Raw genomic sequence first — 19,960 nt, forward strand, 5'->3', positions numbered from 1 at the left:
TATAATTAGGCAACCAAAATTGTACACCATACTCCAGAATTGGCCTCACCAATGCCTTGTACAATTTTAACATTACATCCCAACTTCTATACTCAATGCTCTGATTTATAAAGGCCAGCACACCAAAAGCTTTCTTTACCACCCTATCTACATGAGATTCCACTTTCAGGGAACTGTGCACAGTTATTCCCAGATCCCTCTGTTCACCTGCATTCTTCAATTCCCTACCATTTACCATGTACGTCCTATTTTGATTTGTCCTGCCAAGATGTAGCACCTCACACTTATCAGCATTAAACTCCATCTGCCATCTTTCAGCCCACTCTTCCAACTGGCATAAATCTCTCTGTAGACTTTGAAAATCTACTTCATTATCCACAACCCCACCTATCTTAGTATCATCTGCATACTTACTAATCCAATTTACCACACCATCATCCAGATCATTGATGTACATGACAAACAACAAAGGACCCAACACAGATCCCTGTGGCACCCCACTAGTCACTGGCCTCCAACCTGACAAACAACCATCCACCATTACTCTCTGGCATCTCCCATTCAGCCACTGTTGAATCCATCTTGCTACTCCACCATTAATACCCAACCATTGAACCTTCTTAACCAACCTTCCATGAGGAAACTTAAGAACACAAACAGGCCCTCTATCCATAATTTCCAAGTCAAACATGACGCCAAGTTAAACTATTCTCCTCTTCCCCTCACATCTCCTCAAAACCTTGTCCATCTTATCTTGAAGCTAGTGTTCTAATCCTTGACATTTCCACCATTGAAAAAAATTCTGACCGTCTACCCTATCTATGCTTCTTTTACTTTTATAAACTTCTATCAGGTCTTCCCTCAACTTCTAACATTCCAGAGAAAACAATCCAGTTTGCCCAATATCTCCTTATTTTCTAATCTTGGAACCATTCCGATAAACCTCCCACGTACCCTCTCCATAGCCTATATATCATTCCTGAAATGAAGCGATCGGAGCTGCACACAATACTCCAAATGTGGCATAACCAAAGTCCAATAATGATGCAACACCTGACAGTAAAAATCCATTCCAGGCAATGTTCTGTTAGATATCTTGTGCATTACTATCCTTCCTATACAATGCCAACCAGAATTGAATGCTGTATTCTAGCTGTGGCTAAACCAATATTCTAAAACGTTACAGTATAACCTCATTGTTTTAAATGCGGTACCCCAGTTAATAAAGAAAACGGGGGTACTTTTATGAAGTAATTTTCATTATCAGAAATTGTTCTGACTAATTGTATATTTTGCCCAATTTATTCTTTAATTTCTAAGTTGTCTTGGAATGTAGTCAAATTCCATTATGTAACCTGCATGTATTTTAATTTTAACCACTTTCTGAATATACATTATTGGATCAATGGTAATCAACTCTGCCTCTCTGACCAATTCTTCGACTGTTTATCATGAGTGTTTTGCATTCATGCCCAGGTTTTATCATAAATCGACATTGCCTTGTGATTAACTAATGAGATTTCAATTTTGAATTTTGAAGAAAATTGATCAAGCTGGAATGATCAATCAACTTGTAACACAACCATTGTCTGTACATTTAAAGGAATAGTTACAAAATCAGGAGGTCATCATAAATGTGATTAGGATTTTCATTCCCACCCTTTTCCCATTGGTGTGTCCAGTGAAGAATTGGTGTAGATATAGATATAGATATGCCATTTATTGTCACTATACATGTACAGTGAAACTGAAAGCTGCTCGTACTCAGTGCATACATACAATTTAGCACAAAAAACAAGAAACAGAAAAAACAAAAAACAGAAGGGAGATGGGGGGGGGAATAGGTGCACAAATTCTGCGGCGCTACATACATATATACATATATACAGATGGAAGTCCGTGTTGGGCGGTGTAGTCAGTGCATGTGTGAATTTGAATTTATAGTAGATATAATTATCGGAAAGCAACTATTCCTGAGTCTGTTTGTCCTGGATTTGATGCACCTATAGCGCCTTCCAGAGGGCAGCAGGTCGAACAGTCCAAACGCAGGATGGGAGCTGTCTTTGATGATCTTCTTTGCCCTGCTAAGGCAGCGGGAGGTGTAGATGTCCATCAGGGAGGGGAGAGGGCAGCCTGCCTGCTTTGTGTTGGTAATGTGTTAGAAAACGTTCTGCTTAAAAAAACTATAATTGCTGATAATCAGAAAACAAAAATATGCAGTTTGGGAGTATTTGACTGCTAAATTACTTGTATTATAAACTATGATTCCACCTTTTCTACAGTTGTTATGCATCCATCCCTGGTTAATATACACGTGAACCACCCACCAGAGGCCACAGTACAAATTCATCAAGTGGCACGAGTGAAGACCCCACCTGACTCTTCACCTAAGAAAAACATAAAGAATTCACTGGAGCAACTGTCAGTTCATTCAGTACAGCAAAGATCACAACCAAATAATAGTGAAAGCCACAGTAGGCAGCCACAGGTGCATCGTAGACCTATGACTATGGGAAGATGTTTCCAGGAAACGGCTGATGGTCAGGTAGGGCGATATTTTAAATGCATGCAATTAACAAGAAAAGTGATTAAGAAAATTAAATTAAGAATATCTGATTCTTATTCCATAGGAAAATTATAGCAGAAGAATGCAGTTTCGCTATTTGCCGTTCTGCTATTCTCAGAGATCTGATTAATCTCAGTCTTGACTTTATATATCTTTTCTTGACTCGTATCTCTTAATATCTTTCATTCACAAAAATCTCAAACTTGGAATTGACTTGCATCAACCACTGTTGGCAGAAGGTGATCTAAAATTCAACTCCACTTTTAATTTGGAGGTAGTACTTACCTTTTAAAATGACCTGGTCATTATATAGTATTTAGTGTACATCAGCCAGTCTAGACTTTCTGAGCAGCAGAAAAATTGTCAGCTATTTTATAATTGTCCAACTGCCTTGATCACATTTCTCAATATTCAAAGTTCCAAGATTAAAAGTTTGTCCCATTTTCCTTGTTAATTATTCTCTTGGAGTTTAGGTCACACTGTATTAAATCTAATCTGTACACTCTCCAAAGTAATTTTATTCTTCTGAATTTTACACTTCATGCATCAGATGCATGGATCTGAAGATATACCTGAGCAATACTCCATCTATGTTCGAATAAATCTTTGTATTTTGTCATCTAACTTATAACCCTTTATATTCTAGTCTGCTCAATGTACATGGAATACCTTTTTTTTTAACCTATCTATATTTATATTTATACCTATTTATATTCATTCAAAGAACATAGGTGTTATTACTAAAGCGACAATTGTTTTCCAAGCATAATTGCTCTTGAGATGATGGTCTTCTTCTTGTGTATAGCGTGCACAGCCTAAAATTGTAGATCTAGGGTAGACATTCAGGCCAGGACAGCATCAGTTACTAGGTGGATGGCTTTGATGCCACCAGGGAAAAGCCTCAGTGGGCAGTCATTCACGATGTGTGGGATGGCCTGGTCTGGATGTCCGCAGTCGCAAGAAGGGTTGTCTGTCATCCCCCACATGTGCAGGTGACGGGCTGCTCTTGCACGGAGGGTGCAGATTCTGTTCAGGGTTAGCCATTGGTTGCGATGGAGGTCAAAACCCGGTGGTTTCATTGTCGGGGCTGAGATGACCTCTCTGTTGTTGGTGTTGGCGTCTTTCCAGGCTCTGCGCCACTCAGTCTTGGAGTCAAGAGATGATGGCGAGAGCCACTAACTTGATGAAGTATCATATAGTGATGAGAAGATATTCCCTTGTTCTTAAATTTTGTAGACAATAAAAATCAAATTTTTGAAGGTGCTGTTGAAGAAGCCTTGCCGTTCTTGTAGATGGTACATGTTGCAGTTATGGTGTTGGATGAAGTGCCAGTCAAATGCGTAGTTAATTTATCCTGGATGGTGTAATTTCTTGAATGTTGTTAGAAATTCAGTCGTCTGGGAAGGCGGTGAGTATTACATTCATGACTTGTGCCTTGCCCATGATGGGGTCGTTTTGAGAAGTCAGGATGAGATTCACTTGCCAAGATACTTGACTTGATCTAAAGGTCACTGTGATGCTTCTGATTAGTGATGACGCACCTGTATGCGTTTGCCCCGTTAAATGGCATTGCCTCCCACTTTCTGCAGAATGTCGTGATGAAAAGTTTGGTTGCAAGAAAACTGAGTTTGTAAGGAACATGGATAAACTCTCTATGTTAAAATAGTCAATATTTTGCTTTATTAGAGCAAGCCTACATATTGTCCAAGTGAAATGCATGTGAGTTTGGGTGTGTCTTTCATTATCTGATGAATTGCGAACATAAATAACATTGGAGATTAGCCAATGAGCCTTTTCTGCCATTTTCTGGGATCACTTAGGCCAGTATAGTGGAGGAGGGAACATCATTGCAGTAGATAGTTGACCCAAGGAACTTATACTGCCTTTCTGTTCCTACACCTACTGGCCCATCACAACCACTACAACCACGCATGATTGCTCCTATTACAGTTTCTATTAATGCCAGAGTGACCATTCGTGAACAGGACATTGCTCTCGATGGCTCTGTTAATAGCCTATCCCATTATGTCATTGATGATTGCGATTGATCTGGTGGAATAGTAATTAATTAAACTAGATTTGACCTACCTTTTCTGGTCAAAATATACCTTGCCAATTTTAAATCTTGTCCAGGTGGATATCAGGCATCTGTACTGGATTAACATAGCTTCAGCATGCATTTCCATGTTCAATATTCAGTTACAGGAAGCACATGCAGGCTCGACACAATCAGTACCCAGGGTCAGAATCAAACTGGGGGTCACTGGTATTGTGCAATAGCAGCATTACTTACAGTTTACATGTGGCACAGATGAACAGTATTTACCTAGCCAACTCTGATTGTACTGATGATGTTATGGACCTGAAATCCTAATTCTGTTTCTCTCACCTCAGTAGCTACATGATCCATTGAGTGTATCCATCATTTCCTGTTTTTATTTCAGATTTCCAGCATTTGTGCTTCGTACGTTTCAATTCTAACAGCATCTCCCAAACCCCGTATTTCCAAGAAAGTGCAGCAGGCACATGAAATGTGTATCGGACAGCAAAAGCACCATGCAAAAATCAGCATAGCTTGTCCATATCACAACAAATCAAATGGATGAAACAACTAGTTAATAATGGCTGTCGGCAATCTAAAAACCAATTAGAGTAAAAAGCTCTTAAAGTATTTCCATCCACTATTACAACAGGTCAAGTTTTCAGGGTAAATAACCAGATAGAAGTAGTTGCAACCGTGTTCAGTAGGAATGTTGACATCCTCCTGGGATCCTCACCTCCCAGAAGCCAGCCTTCAGTCAAATAGACTTGTAATATCAAGAAATAACTGGGGGAAACTGTATTTAGCTGTTTCACCATCTCCCTGCAGTAAACAAAGTAATACATTTTTGTATACAGCAAGACCCAAACAATATTCAGGTACATGCTGATAAGCGATAAGTAAAGTTTGTATTGCATTGGTGTCAGGTAATGGGTGGGCATGTCTCGGCTTCTTTACACCTCTGATTATTTGGGAGAGCAGTCTGCTCATTTTGGATTTCTGCTATAATGAGCAGAGATCAATCGTCTCTTTGCTCCATGAACTACATGGTGTATGTAATTGCTTCATGAATGTCATCTCATTGTTTAACAAGAGCATAGTCTGAGAAGCATCTCAATGTTCAAAGAGGGACTCAAATTGCTCTCTGATGAAATATTGCCGTGACTTTTGGGCCACACACTGCTCCTATGTGTTGGGGACTGCACTGAAGTAGAAAGACTGGTATGACCTCCATCCATAACTCTTAACATAGCATATCAGTAAGATGCTAAAAACTGGCATCTGTAGTTCCCTCCTGCACAGCTCCTTGGTTTTGTTGACATTGAGCCAGGCGTTGTTATTTCAGCTTCACTATGTCAGGTGCCCTCTCTTTCCTGTATGCTCATTCATCACCACCCATGATTCAGCAGTGTCATTTGCTGATTTGTAAATGGCATTGGAGCTGTGCTAAACTCCACAGTCGTGGGTGTAAAGAGAATAGAGTTGGGGACAAAGCACCCTTGAGGTATACTTGTATTGATGGTGAGGAAAGGTTGTCACTGATCTGGACTGATTGTGGCTGGCAAGGATCCACTTGCAAAGGGAGATAGTGAGGTACATAGGTCCAGTTTTTAAAGCTTGATGATGAGGTTGGAGTGAATGATTGTGTTAAATGCTGAACTGTAGTTGATGCACACATGACATATGTGCTCATGTTATGTTTTGTTTTGGAGGTCTTTTAGTCTTTTTATGTGGGGGATGGGGGGGGAATGGGGAAACTGTTTCTCTCAGTCACTACCTGGACGAGGATGCGTCTGTCCTTCGAGCTGCATCTTCAACCCCTTCTCGCAGCCTACCATCTGGATTGGCGCGGCCTTTCCGGCCGGAGACCGGCCAGATCTTCAGCTTCAGCAGCGGCGCAGCACTGAAGTAACATCGCGGAGCGGGCGATGCCTTACCGTGGATCGCCGTTGAAGCTCCAGAGTGCTGGGACTGCTGACTTGAACACAGTGGAACTGTGTCTGTGGAGCTTCCAGCCGTGGGTGGAGCAGACTTTAACATCTCACAGCCGAGGATTACCGTGTGGAGCTCTGCCCAGTTTGGCCCGTGGACTTCTGGTAGGAAGCGGACGATTCGGAACGCCAAGCCACTGAGAGTGTTCTTCCAACGCCAGAGCTCCATCATACGGCGAGAAGGCCTGAACATCGGGCCGCCGTTGCGGCGACTGCGGAGGCCTCAATAGGCTCTGACCGCGGGTGAACATAGAGGAAGATGACTGAACCTTTATTGCCTTCCCTCACAGTGGGAAACGTTGATTCCGCTGTGTGGGGATGGTCATGTTAAATTCTATCGTGTGTTGTGTTATTTTTATTTGTACGGCTGTATGGTGACCCCAAATCTCACTCTGCCAATTGGTACAATGACAATAAATATAAACTTGAACTTGAAACTTGAACTTATCCAGGTTCTTTAAGCCTGTTATATCTCCATCTAACTTGGATTTCCCTAACCTAATCTACTCATCTCAAGTTGTGGCAGACACAGCAGTTGTACTGGGGGAATGCCAGCTGCAATGAAGATTTAAATTACCATCACCATTATAATCATCCTCCCCTTCTACCCCACCTTCAATGTTTTCTTCTTCCTTCTCCTGCTTTGATTGTCACTATCCTGTTAATATGGCCAGGGTGAAGTTTGATACACCTGCAACACAATGTGTCAACTTTTATATACAGTGCTCTGATCAATGAAGGCAAGTATGCCATATGTCTATTGTACCACCCTATCTACTGCACCACCATTTTCTGAGAGCTATGGACTTGCATCCAAAGATCCCTGTGTGCAGCAATGCCAATTACCATATATTATCCTCTTACTTTTGACTTCTCAAAATGCAACACCTTTCTGGATTAAACTTCATCAGCTATTTCTCCACTTACATTTCCAATTGATCTATATCCTGCTATACCCCTTGACAACCTTTTTCTTACTCACTGCAACTCCTTTTGTCGCCTTTTGTGTCTGCCAACTTTCTGACCAACCTACATTTTTGGTCAACTCATTTATATGTATCATTTAAAGAGGTACCAGAACTGTTCCTTGGAGTATACCACTGATAACAGACCTTCAGTCAGAATATCATCTCTGCTAAATGGCATATTTCTATTTCCCTTGCTCCCTTCAGGGAATGAAAGGTATCACAGTGAATAACTATCATCAATGAACCAAAGAAAATATTTATGGATGGTCCAAGCTGCTAGAAACATCTTTAACTTTGACATGCTGTATCAAGTCCAGACATTGTGTACTCCATAGTAGATCAGCCAAATTTGCAGTATCAGTTTAGATTGCGAATTATAATTTTAAATTGTGAAGTGTCTTTTTTAATTATGAAGGGGCTTTATGGTTATTAGAAGAGTATTATATGCAGTTATAACTGCAGTTATACGGTTACTGGCTGATCATTTTTCTCATATCTATGTTATAATTCGTCATATGCCTGTCAACAACCATTAAACGTGACAAAAAACTATTGACTATGAAAAATAAAACTATTCCCCTTAAAGGTAAAATAATTCAAATCTTTTTTTTTTTCTTTGCATTATAGTGTGAAAAACCACTTCCAGGTCTCACAAAGCAGGATGATTGTTGCGGGAGCGTGGGATCATCATGGGGTTACCATAAATGCACACAATGTCCTCCAAAACTAGGTAAGCCATCAAGGTTTTTAAGAATAATAACTTGAATGTTTTTACTGGAGCCGAATCTACTGAATATCATTCAGATTGATGGACGTATGTCTGGATTGAACGCTATTGCAATTTAACCCCATTTATTCAAATTGAGACAAGTCGACAATAGGTTATCCTTTTTCATCTTCGCTGACGAGCATTTTTCAAAAGCAAAGTACCACTAATACTGGAAAACAGAACATGCTAGGAATATGCAGTGGTTCCGGTTTCATCTGTAGAGAGAAACAGTTAATGTTTCAGATTGATGACCTTTCATGAGAATTGAAAAATTTAGAAATGAATTGAGTTTTAAGTTGCAGAGGAAGTGGGGAAGGACTTCGGAATGTGCTGCTATGGCTGAGGGTAGAAGCATATCCAATAGTGGTATTTAAGAAAGGTACATGATAGCAGCCTTTAAGACCGGCACATGGCCATGGAGAGATTGGAGTAACATGGATAAATGAGAGAATGCTTCCCTAAAAAGGATAAATTAGTTTCACAAAGGAAAAAGTTCCCTACTTTAGCCTTAAGTGATTATATCTCCTTCCTAGCAACCCTCTTATTTTAGTGTATGTATAAATGACTGTGATTCTCTGAATACTACTTACCAAGGACATTTCATTGCCCCTTTTAGGCTCCTAATTCCCTGCTTGAGTTATTTCCTGCTATTCCTCAAAGGTCCTGCCTGATTTCTTGTTCCTTGATTTTACCTTTTTCTTTAAGAAATTTACAATGTTTCACATCATCAGGTCATAAGTGATAGAGCAGAAATAGGCCATTTGGCCCATCAAATCTAATCCGCCATTCATTCTTGGCTGATCTATCTCTCCTAACACCATTCTCCTGCCTTCTCCTTATTACCGCTGGCATCTGCACTAATCAAGAATCTATCTATCTCTGCCTTAAACATCCATTGATGGCCTCCACAGGTTTCTGTGGCAAAGAATTCCGCAGATTCACTGCCCTCGGACTGTACAAATTCCTCCTTGTCTCCTTCCTAAAGGAAAGGCCTTTGATTCTGAGGCTATGACCTCTAGTCCTAGACTCTCCCACCAGTGGAAACATCCTCTCTGCATCCACTCTATCCAGGCCTTTCACTATTCGGTACGTTTCAATGAGGTCCCCCCTCATTCTTCTAAACTCCAGCAAGTACAGGCCCAGTGCTGTCAAATGCTCATTATATGTTAACCTACTAATTATTGGGATCATTCTTGTAAACCTCCACGGTTCCCCTTACCTTTCTATCCCTGCCACGCTCTTTACCGGAATATACTGGATCTGAACACTAAACAGCTGTTCTATATTTGACTCCCACATGTCGGGCCAATACCAGCTGCTCTAAATTTGCACTCCCTAGCTCTTGCTTAATAATGTTGCAATTTACTCATCCCCAATTTAGTACTTTCCTCCAAAGCCCAGACATCTTTATTCATGACTATCTGAAAACATAAGTTGTGTTCATTGTTCCCAATATGGTTATCCACTGAAACACCAGTCACCTAGCCAGGCATGTTGCCCAATATACTGCAGTATGGTCCCTCATCTAGTTGAACTGTCTATATATTGTTTCAAGAAACCCAAGGATGCACGTAACAAATTCTGCCCCATCTAAGCCTCGTGCACTCAGGAAGTCCCAATCGATCTTGGAGATGTTAAAGTTACCCCTTACAACAACCCTATTGTTTTTTACATCTTTCCATAATCTGTGTAAATATCTGTTCCTCTATCTCCAGATAGCTCTGGAAGCCTATAGTGTAATCCCATCAGAATTAATGCGCACTTCTTGTTTTTGAGCTCTATCCATATTGCATCAGTGGATTACGTTGTATCAGTGGTCTTTACGTTGTATATTAATGATTTGGACGAGGGGATTGAAGGCTTTGTGGCCAAGTTTGCGGATGATACAAAAATAGGTGGAAGGACAGGTGATGCAGAGAAAGCAGGGACTCTGCAGAAGGACTTGGACAGGTTGGGAGAGCGGGGAGAGAAGTGGCAGATGGAATATTGTGTAGCAAAGTGTGGAATCATGCATTTTGGTAAGAATAAAGGCATAGACTATTTTCTAAATGGGGAGAGAATCAAGAAATCGGAGGTGCAAAGGGACTTGGTGCAAAGGGATTGGTGCAGGATTCCCAAAAAGTTAATCTGCGTCGAATCGGTAGTAAAGAATGCAAAAAATATCTGAGGAAGGACGTGTTGGCCCTGGAGATGGTCCAGAGGAGGTTTACAAGAATGATTCCAGGAATTAGTAGGTTAACGTTTGATGAGCGTTTGTCGACACTGAGCCTGTACTCACTGGAGTTTCGGAGAGTGACGGGGACATTGAAACTTACAGAATAGTGAAAGGCTTGGATAGAGTGGATGTGGAGAAGATGTTTCCACTTGTGGGAGAGTCATGAACTTAAAGTCATAGCCTCAGAATTTAAGGATGTTCCTTTACGAAGGAGATGAGAAAGATAGTTAGAAGGTGGTGAATCTGTGGAATTCTTTGCCACAGAAGGCTGTAAAGGCCAACTCGAAGGATATTTTTAAAGGAGAGACAGATAGATTCTTGATTAGTATGGGTGTCGGGGGTTATGGGGAGAAGGCAGGAGAATGTGATTAGGAGGGAGAGATAGAACAGCCATGATTGAATGGAGGAGTAGATGGGCCGAATGGCATAATTATGCTCCTATTATTTATGACCTTATTAGTTCCCCTCTATTATCTTTGAGTAGTCCAACCTTCTCTCTGGTTATGCTCTTATTGTTAATGTAGGTATAAAAAGCCTTGTGATTTTAATTAATCTGACTCGCCAAAGCCATTTTGTGGTTTCATTGGCCCTTCGAATCGCCTGCTTGAGTTATTTCCTCCTTCCTTTAAATTCCTCAAAAGGCCCTGTCTAATTTCAACTTATTGAACCTTGCCTACACCTCCTTTTCTTTTTTGACCCAATGTACAACCTCTTTGGTCATCCAAGGTTCCTTCACTTTGCCATCCTTGTCCCTCCTCCTTACCAGAACATGCCGATCATCAAACTTCAAACATGTATGATTTTGGAGTGTGGGAGGAAACCGAGGCACCTGGAGAAAACCCATGCGGTCACAGAGACAATGTACAAACATTGTACAGACAGCACACATACTTGGGATTGAACCTGTGTCTCTAGCATTGCAAGGCAGCAACTCTGCCATTGTGCCACTGTGCTGCCCTGGTCAAACACATATCTTTATTTCTATTTATTTCTATTACATTTAACGCCTATTTCCTTCGCTCCATAGATGCTGCTGCAGCCTATTCCTTCGCTCCATAGATGCTGCTGCACCCGCACCCGCTGAGTGTGTACCTCCAGCTTTAGTGGTTGTGTACCTACAGTGAAGTAATACCTGTTGCTGTAGTGGGTTGGTATCTACAGTGAAGCACACCTGTCCTCCACATATACTTAGCACTTTGTGGTGTATACAAGATTCCAGCATGTGTAGTGCTGTGTGTCTCCATACTTGGACAGAAACTGAATTCTGTGAATCCAAAGAAGTACTCTAGCACTTTATGGTGGTCTATACAGTTTTTTTAGAATGTACTTCCAGTTTGCACAGTTGTTGTGGGTTTAGTGCTCTGTGTCTACATAGTTTTGACAGAAACTGAAGTGTCTGATTATGTGTATCATAAATTTAACGTAAATACGATTACATCCTTAAGGGTCCTGAAGTCTGCAGTGAAAGGCCATATGCAGAGAAGAGACATAATGTTTCCTCTGTGGTTTTTTTTTTTAAATGTCTACAGAGTTATGGAACTCACAAAACAGTTGTAAAGTAGTACAGGCAGTAGTTTTCTGTTTACACATGGTATTTAACGTAAATATAAGGTTAGTTCTGTCAACTACAGAAGAGAAAGTGCTGGGAAGATTTAATTTTTTTAATTTCCCCACCTGGAATGTATTCATATGTTATGAATGTATAATTCCTTTGAATTACTGCTTACTTGAAATATTATTGAAGTGAAATTCACCTCATTGTAAGGATTCTCCACCACAAAATTACTGCAGTCATGGGAAAGAAGTGAGCTAGTCAGTCAATGGAAGTTATGTCTCTTTTGGATTGTTAGCAGATTGATCTTTGAAACCACCATGAGTTCGTAAGCGGTTTGGACCGTAGCATATAGGATAGGGATAAGGGATAATGGTTTTTGTAATTTACTGGAAATTATTATTTAGCATTTCTATCTGGCTTGTCGTAATGTAATTAATGGCCTATTGCAAACATTGGTAGGCCCAGTTCTGCTGTGCCATTAGATTGATAAGGACTGGAAAATAATTAATAAGTAATATTCAATCACCTCAACACACTGTGCAAACGTCACATTACATTCCGAGGACCATCCTTCTTCCTCGTGTCCGGCCATCTTCTATATCACGTCTTTCCGGTCGGTCAGTGATGGTTGACGGTCGGTGGTTACAGAATTGGCTACTTCAGTCAGTCCAGTGTGGTACAGTGTCTGTCGTCAGCATCGCCCGGGATGCCCCACGTGGAGGCTTCTGCTTGCATCCCAAAGGACCATTCTCTAAAAGTCTGTTTTAGGGGGAAACTTTTACTTTTCTATGTGGGGGAGGGGGGCAGGGTAAGGGGGGAAACCGTCTCCAAGTCTCTTCCTGGCGGGGACGCGACTATTTCTCCGAGTCGCGTCCTCGCCCCCCACCTCGCGGCCTACCAGCTGGATCATTGCGGCCTTTCCTGCCGGGGACCGGGATCCGGACCAGGGCTGCTACAGCGGCGGCGCAGCGCTGGAGTCAACGCGGAGCGGGCGATGCCTACCTGGGTCGCCGTTTGGACCTCTGGAGCGTTGGGCCATTGCTCCAACATAGTGGAGCTCTGGTGCGGAGAGCTTCCAACGCGGGCGGCGCTGAACAACACCGAGGAGTCCTGGGGCGCATTGCAGAGGGCCTACAGCAGCAATCTCCACCCGGCGCCGGCCTGCGGGACTTTGGAAGCCCGCCGACTCCGGTAGGAGGGGGCCCGCACTCTGGTGTCCACGCCCGCACTGGATGAGGACGTCCGCAGCCCAGACTGTCGGACTGGTATCCATCCCGGCGAGTGGTCCTAGGACATCGGGCCGCCCGTAGCTGCAACTACGGAGGAGCTTGTGAGAGCTCTGACCACGGGGAACAGTGGAGGAAGAGACTGACTTGGTGCCTTACCCACACAGGGGAAAAACGTTATTGCCCCTTCCCTGCTGTGCCCTTGTGGATGTTTTGTGTTTGAGATCTCTATATAGTGTGTTTGAGTCCTGTTTATTTTTATTATATGGCTGTATGGGAATTCATTTCACTGTGCCATCTGGCACACGTGACAATTAAATTTATCTTGTATCTTGTATCTCTCCTTGGGTCTTTTCCTGGACATGTTATTTGTTGCATGAGAATGGATTGCACATGTGCAATGTAGGAGTGTTAAACAGTCACTCCAGCCGACATATACGTGATGATGTTTATGAAATGCAGTACAAGTATTAGTAAATTGACCGTCTGTTATCCTGAACTTTTTACAATGGGAATAAAAATACTCTGGCATGACTAGAATAATCAGTCGACACAGTGACGCAGCAGTAAAGTCACTACCTTACAGCGCCAGAGACCCAGATTCAATCTTGACTATTGGTGCTGTCTCCACGGAGTTTGGACGTTATCCCTATGACTGTGTGGGTTTTCTCTGGATGCTCCAGTTTCCTCCCACACTCCAAAGACGTACAGTGTTGTAGGTTAATTGGCTTTGGTAAAAATTGTAAGCTGTAGTGTGTGTGCACGGAAAGCATTGCGAGAGTCATGTTTTTTGACCTCCAGTGCTTTTAACATGATCCGGCCTGCACTGCTCGGGAGCAAACTGACGAAGATGCGGGTGGATGTTCCATTAGTGTCCTGGATCATCAACTACCTGACTGGACGACCACAATATGTCAGGCTACAAAACTATGTCTCAGACATGGTGGTGAGCAACACAGGGGCCCCACAGGGGGCGATCCTCTCTCTCTTCCTGTTTACCATCTATTACCTCGGACTTCAGATATAACTCTGCCCCCTGCAGAAGTTTTCAGATGAATCTGCAATTGTGGTCTGCATCAGCGAGGGGAGGGAAGCTGAATACAGAGGTGTAGTCAATTACTTTGTTGAGTGGTCTGGGCTGAATCACCTGCAGCTCAACACTGGCAAGACTAAGGAGTTAGTGGTGGACTTTAGGAGGAGAGGAACGCCCCGTTCCCTGTCTCCATCAATGGTATGGATGTGGAGTTTACCAAGGAGTACAAATACCTTGGAGTTTACATGGACAGTAAACCGGACTGGTCCAGGAATGCTGGGGCCCTGTACAAGAAGGGACGGAGCCGGCTGTACTTTTTGAGAAGGCTCCGCTCCTTCAACGTCTGCAGTAAGATGCTGCAGATGTTCTACCGATTGGTGGTAGCCAGTGCCAACTTCTTCCACACGTGTGCTGGGGCAGCAGGGCGAAGGCTGCGGACGCCAATAGGATCAACAAACTCATCAGGAAGGCTGGCTCCGTCCTTGGGTCGGAGGTGGATTCATGGGAGGTTGGTCTTGAAGGGGAGGATGCTCCTCAAAACTGCTTGGACAATACAGCTCACCCCCTCTATGACACACTGGTCAACCTGAGGAGGACCTTCAACAACAGACTGGTTCTACCAAGATGCAGGACAGAACGCCACAGGAGATCCTTCTTCCCTGTGGCTATCAAACTTTACAACTTCTCCCCCTTCTGTAGATTGAGATTGAGGCAGATTCCCCTTCCATTCCTTTGCACATCCCCAAAGCCTTTCCACTCGTCACTTTAATTTCACGTTTCATGTATTTTGTGTTTTTTATGACTGTTGGCAAATTAATTTCCCTCCAGGGATAAAAAAGTTCTATCGCATCGTATCGTCGGGTCGTGCTAGTGTACTGATGATCATAAATCTCCCAATTTGCTTTTAATGCTTTATGGAGAAACAAAATGACAAGGTTTGCTTTATAAATTTTCCTGTGCATTGTATCTTATGGGAAGGTTTTCATAGTCCTGGTTCAGAATCTCAATCAATGTTAGTGTTGATTGCAAAATAAGATATTTATAATGAAGGTGCCAATGTTGCAACTTTTATTTCCGCCTCTAAAAATTAATTCCTCTAAAATTGCATAATTTTTGTCCTGATTAAACAATAACAATTTTTTCTTTCATTCTTCAGCTCATCAACATTTCCTAAATGGCCAGTTTGAATGTCCTCTCGGCTATAAAAAGGTGAACCAGACATATTGTCAAGGTGAGCTATAAAATAGTTGTAAGCGGTGGGAAGATTGATGGGAATGTGAATAAGTTAATTTTATTATTAAAAAGACCTAAAGATGTCACCGATATTTAGGAATATATTTCAGTTTCAGGAAAGTTTCAGTCAGTAAATAATTGTTTGGAGGAAATAGTGTTTTTACGCATGTGCTATAAGTTGTCTGCAGGCAAGACATTGACTTCAATCGGATATTGAAACAGGAAATTAAAGTATATTTTTGTATGAAAAATAAAACCGGTGGAATATTTAACATTTACTTATTTTCTATTGTTCCAATATTGTGAATACAAGATGTAGATTAAATATTCCCTAAATAGTACCATCCTTATGTAGATAATAAACTTAACAAAATATCACATAATCTTCATTATCTTTATGCATTATTCTGTTTGTGGATACATCTTTTCAGCAAAATAAATAAATAATTGTTCTCTAAAGAGGTTGCACCTAAATTGAAAGGGTCCATTATCCTTTCAGGGGGATTCGCTTGTGCTTCTTGGGATGAGCTGAGAGCATGTATTGGGATTATATATAATACTAGACTAAGTGGGACTCGTTGGGTCCCAGCATCACATGGGAGGGCTGGTCACCAACGCAATATTCCACCTCTCCACCAATTCCAATATTGCTCGCCAGTGCAGGGGTTGTCTGTTGCACTAGTATGGGTGTGGCAGGCCGAAAATACTGGTTTCCAGAGGGCTAGTATAGACATTGAGGGCCGAATGGATTCTTGGGCTGGCATCCAACTGTTGCAACAAATTTAAAAGCCAAGGCAAGGCAAACAATTGGGCTGCAGCCACCCGACATCCAAAACTCATTTTGTGAACACAAACTTGTTAAAAAGGCAAGGCAAACAATTGGGCTGCAGCCATTTTACAGCCACATCGAGGGGACTCACAGTGGAGTAGACATGCGTTCAGTGTTATTCGCAGCTCAGAGAGCCGTGAGCCTCTCGCTTCCTGGGTCTGGCAGAGACTGAGTGAGGCACTACACTTCCGGGTTTTATAGTCCCTCCCCCTGCCGCCAGCGGGGGCAGCAGAAAGAATGGGGAATTTAAAAAAAAACATTAATATCTCTGATTTTTCATTGATGGGAAAACTCCTCTGGTCCCGGAAGGCGGAGGGGGGCTCTGAGCGAGGTGGCCAAAAATGACGGCCATTGGTGGCGGTGTTCTCTCGGAAATCGCAGCATAGTGGGCCAAAAGCGGTCAAGATCAGACTTTTTGTAATATAGATAGATTGTTGCAAACAGGTAAATATGTTTGAGGGAGGAGCAGGATGGGCAACTTAATGTTCTACACTTTAACTGCTTCAGGTGTGACAAAAGAGATGCAGAACAGCGAGGTAGTGTTGCATTACGAAAAAGGTAGAGCATTACAGATGGACTAGGGAAGGATGTCTCGATCGGTTGGTCAATGAAGCTATATGGATAGAATGTAGGAATAAGAAAGGGGCGATTACTTTTGATGTGTTTATACTGTAGGCCTTCTGATATTCAGTGGGAATTAGAAGGATAGATATAGATTATAGCGTCAAGTGCTATACAGCATGGAGACAGACTCATAGGCCCAGTTCCTAGATATTTTCTTTCAGCTTTTCTTGAAAAGATGCACATCATTAGCTACTCATGAGTCTTCTGACATCAAGTTCAAGTTCAAGTTTATTGTCATGTGTCCCTGTATAGGACAATGAAACTCTTGCTTTGCTTCAGCACACAGAACATAGTAGGCATTGACTACAAAACACATGAATAAATAAACTGATAAAGTGCAAAATGACATATAATGGGTTATTAATGTTCAGAGTTTTGTCCGAGCCAGGTTTAATAGCCTGATGGCTGTGGGGAAGTAGCTATTCCTGAACCTGGTCGTTGCAGACTTCAGGCTCCTGTACCTTCTACCTGAAGGTAGCAGGGAGATGAGTGTGTGGTCAGGATGGTGTGGGTCTTTGATGATACTGCCAGCCTTTTTGTGGCAGCGACTTCGATAAATCCCCTCGATGGAAGGAAGGTCAGAGCCGATGATGGACTGGGCAGTGTTTACTACTTTTTTGTAGTCTCTTCTTACCCATGTCTGTCATTCATCACACGTACGTCTGTCGTGTCCCACAATTTCTTCCCTAGCTTTCTCCTACATCCTAGGGTACGCCTAACTGGGTCCCGGAGATTTATCCACCTTTATGTGTTTTAAAATCTTCAGTACAACCTCTTCTGTAATGTGTACTCTCTTCAACACATTACTATTCATCAAATTCTTTAGAATCCATATCTTTCTCAATGGTAAATACTGATCACGTTGGAGAATGATGTGTGGGATGCGAAGGCTGATGAGGGGAAAGGTGAGGACCAGGGGAGATCTATCCTCCTTGCATCTAAGGGAGTGGGAGCGAGGGTATGGGACAAAGAGGAGAGGGGATAGAGACGGGAGTGGTTGAGGGATCCATCTACGACAGCCTAGGAGAAAGCATATTCACTAAATAACGAGGAGATCTTGGATGTCCTCAAATGGAAAGCCTCATCTTAAGAGCAGATGTGGCAGGGACGGAGGAATTGAGAGTGGCTTTTAGTCCCTTTGCAAGAGGAAGGTGGGCGGAAGTGTAATCCAGATAATTGTGCCAGTCGGTAGGTTTGTATTGGATGTCAGTCGACAGTCTGTCCCCTGTGATGTAGCTTTTCTTTCCCCCTCCCCCCATCACCACGGCCCTCTCCTGAACCCCGGTTCACTTTGCACCAGTTTCTATCTCCCTCTCCCCCTCTCCCTCCCCCTCCATCGTTTCCAATTGTTACACAATTTGCAACTTTTCAGTCCCCAAGTTTAACCATTTTCAACTCTTTATCCTTTTGGGCTTGCAACTGTCTTTTCATCTTTGGCCTTTGTCCAACCATCCTCCTATCAAAACATCTCCTCGCTTGTGTTCAACTATTACTGGCCATGCTTTGTCCTGCCGCTCCTATTTTCCAACTTTCTTTTTCCGCCCTGCAATCAGTGTGAAGAAGACTCCTGACCAGGAACATCTCTTATCCATGTTCTTGAGAGATGCTGCCTGACCTGCTGAGTTACTCCAGTATTTTGTGTCTTTCCCGGGTTGATAGGTTATTTGTCCACTGTAAACTGGCTTCCACGTGCAGGTTATTAGCAGAATATGGGGAAGTTCATGGGACTCTGTGGAGAATAAAATATAGGGCTGTCCTAAATGGTTAGTTGATGGTTGTCACATGCTCGCCCATGTATGACTTCACAACTCTCTGAAGATCCACCCTAGGTGTTGTGATCAAGCTGTAAAATTTTAATTACTGAAGCATACGATTCAATCATGTTAACATTTACTAAAAGCCCTATTCAGGATAAAAGGGTCATTCAAGGGGCCCAAATGTTCTTTGTATACAGACCAATATTCCGGTGACCAGTGTATACTAAGCAAAATATTTTTTATTTTGTTGTGAGTGAAATGTAATGAGTTATTAATTCTTTCAATGTCCTCAACTTTTTAGCAACTTCTCTTGATTCCATAACTTCTGCTGTCAAGCTGAGGCTAAAAGAAACCACATTGACATAATGTGTTTTTCGCTGCCAAGTTATAAAATGGTCTTTTTCTCAATCCCAGATATTAATGAATGCCTGATGACAGGACTGTGTCAAAATGCTAACTGCCTCAATACCAGAGGCAGCTACAGATGTACCTGTAATCCTGGATATATGTTGGATACGTCCAGGAGCCACTGCATCTGTAAGTAATAATCTCATTATTTTCTACCATTTAAATTTGGTCATATGTCTGGATATGATTAAAGCAGGTACATGTTGGGTGCTTCACGTATAGTTTTGTGTTTTTCCCGTTCTATAACTGCAAGAGAATCATGCAGAAAATGTTTCAAATTCAATTGCTTTATTTTTATCTTTCATACAAAGCCCACGGCCAGGAAATTAAAAAGGGAAAAGATCCCATTTTTTTCATCATTTTTTTTTTTTTTTTTTATTTTTATTTTTATTAGAAGTACGGTAAATTACAATACTACACAACACATATATCTTAATACATTTTTTATACCGATTCATTTTTTTTGAGCTTCAAGAAAAAGGTAGAAGTAAGGAAAGTAAAGAAAGTGCGTGAGAGTCGTGAAGTGCAAGAGTGTTGGGAAAAGAAAGCCCCTTAGAAAAGAAGTTAGAGAAGGAAGTAAAGTGAGAAAATAGATCCTAGAAAAGAAAGAAAAAGAAAATAGGAACAATCGCTCTATTATAACATTAAACTCCGCAGAAAGGGGACTACCAACCAAGTCTGTTTTTGTTGTTTTACCTCCCATTACCAGGTCCTGATACCACTTATTTATTTATTTGTTTATTTA

At 41.9% G+C, this 19,960-nt stretch overlaps 1 protein-coding gene across 2 annotated transcripts in view; it reads left to right on the forward strand.

Moving 5' to 3' along the window:
* Positions 1 to 19,960, forward strand: part of LOC129700001 (latent-transforming growth factor beta-binding protein 2-like) — a 191,045-nt gene that overhangs the window by 91,252 nt on the left and 79,833 nt on the right. For both annotated transcript variants that reach the window (XM_055640130.1, XM_055640131.1), the window contains exons 7-10: positions 2,283 to 2,545; positions 8,194 to 8,296; positions 15,521 to 15,595; positions 19,222 to 19,344. In XM_055640130.1, coding sequence (XP_055496105.1) covers positions 2,283 to 2,545; positions 8,194 to 8,296; positions 15,521 to 15,595; positions 19,222 to 19,344 — 564 coding nt within the window. The remainder of the gene's footprint in view (positions 1 to 2,282; positions 2,546 to 8,193; positions 8,297 to 15,520; positions 15,596 to 19,221; positions 19,345 to 19,960) is intronic.

This window comes from Leucoraja erinacea, chromosome 9 (genome assembly GCF_028641065.1).
Source record: "Leucoraja erinacea ecotype New England chromosome 9, Leri_hhj_1, whole genome shotgun sequence".
NCBI lineage: Eukaryota > Metazoa > Chordata > Chondrichthyes > Rajiformes > Rajidae > Leucoraja > Leucoraja erinaceus.